The sequence below is a fragment of the Monopterus albus genome, unplaced genomic scaffold (assembly GCF_001952655.1).
Source record: "Monopterus albus unplaced genomic scaffold, M_albus_1.0 scaffold209.1, whole genome shotgun sequence".
Taxonomy (NCBI): Eukaryota; Metazoa; Chordata; class Actinopteri; order Synbranchiformes; family Synbranchidae; genus Monopterus; species Monopterus albus.
Genome location: NW_018128089.1, coordinates 742,436 through 753,798, shown reverse-complemented (window position 1 = coordinate 753,798; position 11,363 = coordinate 742,436). Strand labels below are relative to the sequence as shown.

Sequence of the window (11,363 nt, the reverse complement as noted above, 5' to 3'; positions counted from 1 at the left end):
GATAATGGACACAAAAGACATCCAGGTCCAGTTGGGGCTGAGGAGCAAGGAAAGACAAAATAAGGGAAATGGGATGTACTCCTAGGATCATGTGATGTGTGTCACATGATGTGACAGAACAACCCCAGTGTGTGTTGCCTTTAAATGGTCCTGACCCAAGTATAAGTTCAGTTATTTGTATTCAGTATTCAACACATGACTCTCTGCATAGCGGTTCCAGTTTGCAAATAAGTGTCCAGCATGAACTGTGTGTGTAAACTTGCTTGCTGATGCCAAATGAACCTGTCATCAAGGTCCAACACCACCCAGTTATTAGACAGTGTTCTCACTCTGTCTGAGAAGTTTCCAAACTCAGACATTCATTTTCTGTTTCCTGCCAATTTCATGCCAGAGCTCCTCTAATTTTCCTATGCCTGTAAGCATATTGCTAGACACAGAGAAACACGCACATGATAAAGACAGATGAGCAAGTTGTTTTACATATCGCAAGAGCGAACCTAGGAGACAGAAAATGTGGTTAATCTGTAGAGCTGAAACACAGAGCTGGTGTTTGTTACAGGAATAGTTTGATCAGCAGATGGTTCTGTGTTCAAGAAGCAAATAAATTCCAGATAAAACAGAGCTCATAATGACATAAAAGATGAAGACAGTAAATGTGGTTCAATAAAATAAAGGGGGTTCACTTTAGCCATACCAATTGAAATCCTGCTGCAAGACATATCATCTTTATGGTTAAACCATAGACTGTGTTTGGGTTAAACCCAGGTAAAGCAGGTAGGTAAAATGTAACTGGCAACCTAAATTCAGCATGTGACTCCTAGTAAGACAAATGTAGTTCATTACTAAGATGAAAGCCTGACTGATTTGAATGCTTCTCTTCAAATTTTTTATTTTAAAACAATCAGACACAAAGTTGGACATTTATCTGTCCCCTAAGAACAAATGATAGTAACACAATTCACCAACAATAATAACAATAACAAACCCTACCACCCTTCACTCTCACACCTAGTATATTGTTGGGGAAAAATGAATAAAGTAGGAAATAAATACAATGCAAAATGCATGCACGTTAACATGCAAGCCCACTCAGCTCAATGGCTTGCCGTACCTAATGGTGGTGTATAAGAGTGAAGGGTCAAACGACCATATGGGTCAGAGTGACTTGTTGATACTGTGTGGTTCATTCACTGCTCTCATCAACCTCTTTTCTATCAGCAGCCAACAGATGTTATTATAGCAAATGGCAGCTTTTAAGATTTAATAATCATATCAAGAATATATTAATATTCTACATAATCTCATTGAGAAGTCAATTTGTTCATAACGTATAGTTTTATATTTACAGTAATCATAGTGACTAATGCTCCATTTATTTGATTCTGGCAACTGTGGTTCATGTTAGCAAACATGTTTTAAAAGCAGAGCCATAATTTGCCAGTAACACTAAGTTGCTCTGTAAAGTAATTAAACAGAGCCTCTGTTTATGCCATTCATCTCTGCACTTCAGGCTGTTTCTGTGTGATCTACTCTGGAGGACAGGCAGCACTCTTAGTCACTGTACCTTTGGAGTGAGAGGGGTTAAATTACGTCTGTGGTGTAGCTAAGCACCGCAGCTTATAAAAGTAGTTTAAAAAGGAGATCCCCCTGCCATCATCCATTCCCACACAAGGTCCTCCTCAGCAGCGGCATTCATTAAGCCTCTTCCTGTGCCTGTCCTGCATTAACTGGTACTGTATCAGCCTGTATGTGTGTGTCACAACATAATGTGGGCGCTAATGTTTTGCGGCAGCATCTTGCCTTTGCATCTTTTTCTCTGCATTCATTCCCTGCCTATACATGACCGGAGGGCCATCAGCAAGTCCAAGCAGCTACAGGTGGGTCAAACGCAGACTTGCAAGCTCTTATTAAAAATTGGAAAGGGAACTTCTTGAATGGGAAAAGGTGGGTTTGTGTCAGGAATGACACACTGTTGATCTGTTAGGGATAATGGAGGATGTTGTGTGTGTATGACAGAAACAGAGAGATAGACTTAGAGACAAAGGTCATGTGTTGCAGCTGCATGTGAATGAATTTATTTGGTGTATTTCCACTCAGATAAGCTAATAGCTACAATCAGCACTATAACATTTCTTAGAAAACCCATACTATAAAACAATCAGTTAAAAACGATGAAACTGCTCAAATAATTTGTTGTATTTAAAAGCAACGTTAGTTTTGTAAACGATTACATTCAACTTGTACTTCAAAGAGAAGCTTTTGTTCTTTAACACGTTCTTGACATGATACTCAAGCTACATTTACTCACCTAAAGCTTATGATGGTTGACTTACCACCAGGTCATGTTTGCAAACATATTATCTGAGAACTGAAATCATTATGGAGAGTCTAGTGGGGGTCTTGTTGTTGTAGTACATTTTCAAATTGTTTGTGGATGAATATGCTTGTACTGTGTTTTGTAACTGGAAAAACAGTTTTAGAGATTTAAAAGAGTTCAAGTTTAAAAAAATCAAAAATCAGTAAAGCATTGTGCATGTCATTATACTGTATGTTCAAATAGGATGACATTTGTTTCAGACTATCTGCAGCTTGATGAATGCCCAACCTACTTGCCAGTAAAGCTGTCAGCAGCATGAATGAGAGAGTCAGATTATGCAGGCAAAGGCAAGTCAGCGTGTGGAGGTTCAAAAATTGAGCTTGTTTGCTGACTCAGGAGAAAAAGAGAAAACAGCAGATTGCTACTTAAGAGAGAGAGAGAGGTGCACACACAAGGAAACAGACACTCAGCACCTGAACAACCCCACTGAGGCTTTGTTTGTACACCATACTGAGTGTCTGCAGAAAACAACCATCCCTGCCAAGCAGGACCACAGTGAAGCAGTGTCAAGCATTGCTATTCATTATACCATCCTTGATATTTAAGTACTCAGTTGTAATAGATAAACTAGACTTATTAATGACAAATGAATCCTCTTAACATGCATTTATAACAGTAAATGTGGAAGAATGGGACAAAATGACACCTGACACATTTAATCACTCGGTGTCCTCAGTCCCTAAACGTCTTTTAAGTGTTGTGAAAAGGAACGGCAACATCACACCGTGGCAAATGATTTACTGACCCAACTTTGTTTGGAATGTGTTGCAGACATCAGAACTGAAATGTGTTTATTGTGAACCAAGAATCAAATTGATGAGGTGTCTCATCAAATCATGTGCTGCTGTATTGGTTTCGATGCAACACAGGACACAGATGATTTACACATCACTGTTTTCAGTTTTAATTTTGATTTTACATACCATCCCAACTTTTTCTGATTTGGGGTTGTAGTAGAGCAGAAAGAGCAAGAGACTCAGGTGGAGCCATAGGATCTCAGGTGAGATGTGACTGTGGCTTGGTGATGACATCCAACAGTGAAAAGGCATGAACATTTTTGTTTGCGGCTTGAGGCGTCTTCATTATATGTCATTTTATTATCTGCGACAAACAAGCAGTTGGTCAGGGACAGAGGACACATCAAGTTCTGCCGCAGGACATGTTAGTTCTGCCGCATGTTAGAAGAAATAGCCAGATGTGTTTCTGTTGTTGTCTTTACTTGCCAGATACAGATTGGCAAGGCACAGTTCCATCAGTTCCATCTGTATACAGCATTATAAACACCTGTATACAACATTAGTTAGATGTCCTCTCATGGGGCCCAAAATCTCTACTGGCACCCTTGCCTGTTGGATAAAGTTACAATGTTTTCAGTGCATGTCGTGTACTCTAGGTGCAGTTCATAAATTAGGTCACACAGAAGGCACATTGTCTGAGGTGAGTTCTTCAGTTCATTCATGAAAACATAGTGCACTCTGCTGAGATGTTGCCTGTCTGGCTAGAGGACAGATGAACTCAGTTTTTAAATTTTCACTGTATGTACATGTAAATTTAGGTTGTAGATGGACGTTGATGAACCATCAATGGACACCATTGATGAAAGGACTTGAAAGGTGAAAGGAAATCTGTCCAGCAATCATACAGAAATAGTTAACTACATGTTGAAAATACAGTCATCAAATTCCATTAAAACAACAGGGTGGTATGGTGGGCAGTGGTTAGCATTGTCACCCCCCCCTTCAGGACTAAGCAGTATAGATAATGGATGGATGTTATCTACAAAGCCTAAACTTTTAAAAGCAGTGCAGTCCAGTTTTATCAGCTGCTCCAACTTCAACTTTGAGAAAGGTAAAAGCCAGAACCTTCTGATGCATGAAGTTAATTTTACTTTCATAAGTCTCCATTAAATTCACTAAAGGCCCCACTAAAGCAATGTGTCTACAGCTTGTTACTATGATTCATGGCTGACTTTGGCAGTATTATGTTTCAGATTTGTTTTTAAATGCTGTTTTTTCTTCTGATTATAATGACAGAAATCATGGAGTTTGGTCATTTAAAACATTACATAATTAGTCAGCCCTGCTGGGTTTAATGAACTAACAGCCACACTGAGGAGATCGTACAAAGGCTCTAAGCTAAGTCTATGTTATTTTTGCCCAAATTAGCAATTTTAGACTGGTGTTTTGAGACTTCCACATTGATACAAACTACCATTTAACTGTCAGACAAGGCCACTGTCATCTATGATCAACCCAAACATTGTATGTTTGGGTTACGATGCTGCTGACACATCAGTGCATCAGTACTAACAAAGGCTATTTTTTGCAAAAGAAGATCATTTGCTTTAAGTACATTTTAATACATAATATAGTAGAATTTTGAATGCTGAGGTATTGGTATTTTTACTTAAGAATAAGATCTCAACTTCCAGCACACTCAGCATTAGTTTTCAAAAGTATATTTTATGTAGAATAGTTCAATTCTGTGATGGAGCTTGTTAATGAAAAAACTTTAATGAGAGGTGTTTTAAGGCTCAGTCTCTCATCTGTATTCATTACTGATCCTCTTTATGTTGCAAACATTCCCTCCAGTTGAGAGGCTGTGGATATTTGGGGCATTCTGTGGTTAAATATTTACCCTAGCTAAATTTAGTTTGCACTACCTTTTATCTGCCAAAAGACATCTGTGAGAGTGGATCTTATCATATTTGTAGGGTGGTGGTTTAGGGAGCCAAATCAGATTTTCCCATGTTTATTACTATATTACTGTTACCACAAGTCATCAAGCCAGTCGTTCCCAGTTTGTCAGATCAGCATTCTTGTAAACCTTTCACAAGACATTCCCTATGTTATGATGCAGACGACCTGATGTCATGACTGAGCAGGGACTTTCTAGACAGCTGCTCACTCACTGTGTGTGTTGGAGCTCTGTGGGGGTTTGAGGAATAGATTCATGTGTTTGTGCATAGTGCACATTTTTTTCAGTGCATGTTCATGCCTGTATGTATACACTGTATTTACATGACTGAGTGACTTCAACAGAGAATAACCAATGTAACAGATGCAATCTATTAGAACTCTAATGCTCCCCTGTGCAGACATGTCCAGCACATTACTAGGGTTGAAGTTTGGGCGCGTCCGTTTGAACAAGACAAAGCAACCACAGTGCCCTGTGGTGCCATGTTAGAGCCATCTCCAGGATTCCCCTAACATGTACAAAGCTTTGTTTCAATGTCAGGAGACTCTGTTTCTGTTTTTGCTTTGTTATTTTTAAACACAAAAACTTGCTTCTCTGTACCAATGCTCACCTTAAATCAAGATGCCTTTCAGTTCAGCTAAACCTGTGGCTTCAGCCCTGCCAGACCCATCACTTCCCATAATGCAACACAACACACAAAAAAACATATCAAAAACTAAAATGTTATACACATACACACACACATACAGTGTACACACACACACACACACACACACACACATATATACAGTATATATATTGAGTGTTGAATGATGATGGTCAAAAATGGTGTTTTTATCCATTTAAGATTAAATATACAAAACAGTAAAATGTGCAAAAAATGGTGAATAGTTCATCTAAATAGCTTCTGAAGACATTTAAATTTGATCATTTAACAGCTGGAGGGTGAAGGTGGCACAGTTCATTCCAGACACTTGTTGTTTTTGAGGCTGTGTCAGGGCCAGTGTGGCTTTTGATTCAGTTTGAACAAATGTCAAGCCATAATCCTTTTACATTACAGTGCTCTTGAAGCGTTGTTTAAGCATGAAATTCTTCTCGGTGTTTGCTTTATTTATTTTTCAATCATAAAAGAAGAATTAATAAATTATAATCTTTAATTACACTGCATTGGGTGGAGGGGATTTGCTCACATAACTGAAATTAACATGACTTTAAGCTTAAAGTGACCTTTTGTCTGTTAAATCAAAAATAATCCTGTTTGTTTCACAGAACAAAGGGCACAGATGCATATGTCTTAGCCGACAGATTAGTGGTTGTGGGACTTTTCTAGCGTGTATTTATATATCCTAGGTTTGTTTGGACAAGCGCTTTATTACAGCAGCACAAAACTAAAATTGTAGGTGGTCTGGTATTAGATGAAGACAAGACACACAGAATGACTTAGAGTAAAAATATTTAATGTCTGTCAATACACAATCTAATAAATCTACTGGCAAAAGCAAAAGCTATTACTTTGGGTTAGGGGTGCACTGATACTCATAGCTTGTTGAACAGCTTTTAAATGAAAGAGTTCTGGAGATTGTCAGAAGCAGACTGTGGCCTGGAGAAGACTTGGTCTGAGGCAGAGCTAGCAGCATACAGTATGATATTGTCTGCATAAAAACTCACATTGCAATTCTCAGTCAGAATATAGATCTTATTTAGTAATGCTTATTATTGCAAAGTCTCTATGATGATGTCAGTAACCTTGCCTGTGTTTGCAGGGGTGGCCTCACATAAACAGTCATGTTGGCCTGAAGAAGAGAGGCCGACATGAAGAGGACATACTACATGAAGAGTACCAATTGAAATCTGCAATGGTATCCAAAAATGACACAGAGTTCTGGAAGCGTCCTCGCTGTGGAGTCCCAGACTATTCCAATTTAACGCAGGTTCACCTGTCCTACTACAACGTGAAGAAGAAGAGAGGCCTGCGTAGACGTCAGCGCGGGAAGCGATTTGCGTTGTTTGGAGGACGTTGGGAAAGAACTGACCTCACCTATCAGTAAGAAACATAAGCATGCTGTTTCTAAGTATACTGGTTTGTTGAGCTACGCAGTTGCTACCTCCACCAAGGTTGGGGGGTTATGTTTTTGCCATCTTTTTTGCTTTGTTTGTTGGCTAACACCAAAAGTCAAAAAGTAATCAGTGTATTTTGATTTAAGTTTTTGGAGAGGTAGGGTATGGCCTACAGGACAACTGATTACGTTTTGTTGCTGATCTGTGTCATAATTTGGATGCAGGAATATTTTAAAATATTAGTCACCATTTTGAGTGCTGGATAAGCTGCTGACCATACAGTATGTGAGCCCCCTTGTGGCCAAAGTGTGTGGCTGTGCTGATTGACTGTCATGTCTTTTGTTTTTCTTGGGTCAAACTATCTTGGAAATATTGCTTTTTGGCATTATGGGGAAGCTGTATTGCCCCATGGCAAAGGTTCCACTCTCTGAGTGCTGTCTAGGTTACTACTGCTTTTATCTATATACTTTTAATCATGAATGAAAATATTCAACAATCAGTGAAAACAATTTCTAATTTCTTTCTCACAATTGTCTGAATAGACTAAAGAGTAATGATGTTTACCTTTGCCAAGGGTGGGGGTTATGTTTTTTCCAATGTTTATTAGTTTGCTTGTTAACGGCATAACTCAGAAAGTAATGATTGTATTTTGATGAACAGTTTTGGCCCACAGAACAATTGACCACAACCACCTATGCCTGAACAGGGTCACTGGGGGTTTTTAGTCAGTGGAATGGTCTTTAATTTATGTTTTCAATAGGAATCCTCAATTTAAATATATGTTTTAAAATAAATGATGAGGTCTGTTGACTTCAGCCTTTAGAAGTCTGTCTTGTCTTGTTCAGTCACAGTCAATACACAGCCTCTTTGTAATTTAGTTCCAGGGTTTTATGGCCCCCAGAAAAACTAATCAATTTTTAAGAAAGTACTTGTTGAAGCAAAACAAAGTGGATAACTTTAGTTTGGTATGGACCTCTGATACCAGGATGGGAGTGGGGGGAGCTGGTGAGCCAGTGCTTACTCAGAAAAATGTGTTTATGTTTTAGCTTCACATGAAGACTTGTGGTGTGGATTCTTTGTAGATTCAGATTGTCAGAGCAGAAAAATAGGCAGATTTGTAGCCATCCCATAAGTTGTGGAATCAACCATGGACTTAAAATTTAAATAGCTTAGTTATTATTATAGACTGTTATTTATGTGTTTACCAGGATGGTCAGTGTGACTAAACCAAGAGATCCAAATGAGGTCAGCGCTGCTTCATTCTGCAGTTCTTTGTTTGCGTGGGTGCACGTGTACTTGTCTGCTTGTGTTAACAGTGAACATGCACTGCCGCTTCATTAGGTTCTTGCCATTTTGACAGGATGAGAAAAATACTGTGCATCAGTTGTCAGGCTTTTCCTGTGTAACTGTGCATGTACGGTATATGTTTGAGAGGGTATCTGAAAGGAGACAGTTTGAGGATAACTGGAAACTCTGCTGTTGTTCTTTGCCAGTACCAAGAAAAGAAGCCGACGTAAAAATAAACTGCAATCTACTTCATACCTAACAAGCAAGGTATATATTGTCACCACAGACAATCATGAATGCGTTCAGCATTATGTCTATAACTTAAGGTTCTTCTTCAGTTCCTAGTATGACTAAAAACATCATTGGTGTAGGCCTTTCAGACGTGCAGTGGCTTCTGCCACAACAGCTCTTTTGTGCTGAAAACAGTTATTCAAAGGCAAATGTAAAATATCACAAACCAAACTCCAGTTTTATTGTGTAAGAAGAGCTTATGAAATCAGTAAGTGCAGTACAGTGGTATTATTTACAGATCAAAGAGCATCACTTTATACACCTGGCAGTTATTTAAGTGTATATACCACAGCAGTATGTTCAAACTCTGTCTGTTCATTTTAATTTTTGACTCAATTTCCTTACACAGCAGCACAGAAAGCTCACCATCAACCTGCTGTCGGTGAGGCTTGCCAGAGGTTCATCATACATCCCATGGTCGTGTCTGAGCTTGTCCACACAGCGGAATATTACAAAATGATTCTCCAGATAGTGTGTGTTAACCCAGCATTTCAAGATTAACACTGATAGGAATTGTGATGCATGCTGGTGGAACTAAGTTATTAGGGCTTCGGCATGGGTTTGGCCTTCATGCCTGGAATGAAAACTGATTTCATTGATTTCACCTACTGTTATACTGCAGCATACTGAAACCTTCTGCTTTCACAACAACACGCATGGTGGCACATGATGTTTCATACCACTGTCCCTGCATTTATCAAGCTGTTAAATGTAATTACTAGAACTTAAGTGAAAGATCAAGGTAAAAAAAAACCTTTATCCCCCTCCTAGTCATAAAATTAACAATAAGAAGTTGACTGCATTAGACATTTGTCTTTTGACTTTAAATGCTATTTCAGTTTAAGGTAGCTGAAGAGGTCTGTGAAGAGTAGATCCTCAGTGACTGCAGTGCAGAAACTGGAACCTCTGGTTTTTTCAAGAACACATTACTGAGTATGGATTTTGTCCCCCAAAGGATTTATGAGACCAAATCCTGGCAATAGAGAGTCATAAAAGATTAGCATTGCATTGTCTGCTGGAATTTTGTCATGGGATATAAATGTATTTTTCAGTACTCTCTAATACAGCACACTGGTGTATGTGTGTGTGTGTTTGTGTTCAATAGGATTGTACGTTTACCCCAAGAGATGAGTGGGGACGAAGTGCGCCGTGTCTTCCAGGAGGCATTAGGTGTATGGAGTGCTGTGACTCCTCTGAGGTTCAGGGAGGTCACCAGTGAAAAAGCCGACATCATTATTGACTTTAACAGGTAACAAAATGGTCGCCAGCGAGCAACGCACACAGTTAGACTAGGTAAAGGCACCATCTGCCATTCCTAGAACCTTACTGCCAGCATCACTTAAAAAAAAACAAAGATTATTTGATCACTGATGCTGTGACAAGCCAATGACATGATGCCTGAGTTTTATAATTACACTGTATAATCAGAGGGAACGGTTGCCTTTAGGCAGCTTTGTCAAACAGTGCACTGTTACCTCAAGTCAGTTACTATGGTACATGGTTAAAGTATGACAGCCATGAGAGGGGCAGACAGCTACGCTGTTAAAAAATCAGGTTACATTCTTCTGCATAATTTGGACTTTGTCACCTTATATAATTTTGCAGCAACAAATTAAGCTGGCCTTCTGCTTCAGCACGTAGGAAATCACAGTCCTGAGCTGTGACTTTGTATGGATTTGTTGCAGGACTGGTGTATTAGACAATATTCATTTTAGTTAGGTGTACCTAATAAACTGTATGTGACAGAGAAAATTTAGCATATGCTCTGTTCTTTTTTAAATCCTACCACCTGGCTTTCAAATACAAAGGTACAGTATATAGAAATGGCTTCAGATGTTTGATATTACCTATTCATGTCTGTACAATAAAAGAAGTGCTTGTGTAGGTACTGGCACGGGGACAGCTTACCATTTGATGGTCCTGGAGGAATCCTCGCTCATGCCTATTTCCCCCAGACACACAGAGAGGGGGAAGTCCACTTTGACTATGATGAGAATTGGACAGTGGGCAACAATGTGGGTGAGTACATTTGAACTAGTCTGAGGTAAATGGAGGTCTTGTTTTAGAATGACCAAAACCTGGTTTTAAATGGTTATACAACTAACTAGAATTCAGGGCACTTTGTGCTTCTCAATTCAGTTTACCAGAATAATGCATCCAGCTACTAATTTTACTGCTTAATTCTTTCTTGTCTCTTTTAGGCACTGATCTCCTACAAGTGGCAACTCATGAGTTTGGCCATGTCCTAGGGCTGCAGCACTCTCTGGAGCCTGACGCTGTGATGTGTCCTTTCTACAGTGACTCCTACCCTGTGCAGCTAAGTGAGGATGACAAAAGGGGCATTCAGTACCTGTATGGCCCACCTCGGTACGTGCCGCCTGACATACCTGAGACCAATGAGATTGAAATTGGAATAGTAAGTAAAACTACATATACTATATGTCAAGATTTCCTGAGTCTTATAATTTGCAACTTTGCAAACCACAAAAAAACTGTCCATGCTGTGTATGTTGTGTCCCAGCCAGATGCCTGCAGAACAAACTTTGATGCCGTGTCCATGATCAGGGGAGAGCTGTTCTTCTTTAAGTCTCGATACATTTGGCGTTTCCGCGATGGGCAGCTGCAAGCTGGTTATCCAGCCTTGACTTCACGC

The 11,363-nt window shown here is 39.4% G+C and overlaps 1 protein-coding gene across 1 annotated transcript in view; it reads left to right on the top strand.

Moving 5' to 3' along the window:
• The first annotated feature begins 1,778 nt into the window (after window positions 1-1,778).
• The window catches only part of LOC109970847 (stromelysin-3-like), a 12,706-nt gene continuing 3,121 nt past the window's right edge, over window positions 1,779-11,363 (top strand). Inside the window, exons 1-7 of the mRNA XM_020618701.1 lie at window positions 1,779-1,877; window positions 4,181-4,225; window positions 6,838-7,118; window positions 9,816-9,959; window positions 10,596-10,729; window positions 10,912-11,126; window positions 11,232-11,350. Of these exons, the coding sequence (XP_020474357.1) occupies window positions 1,779-1,877; window positions 4,181-4,225; window positions 6,838-7,118; window positions 9,816-9,959; window positions 10,596-10,729; window positions 10,912-11,126; window positions 11,232-11,350 (1,037 nt within the window). The remainder of the gene's footprint in view (window positions 1,878-4,180; window positions 4,226-6,837; window positions 7,119-9,815; window positions 9,960-10,595; window positions 10,730-10,911; window positions 11,127-11,231; window positions 11,351-11,363) is intronic.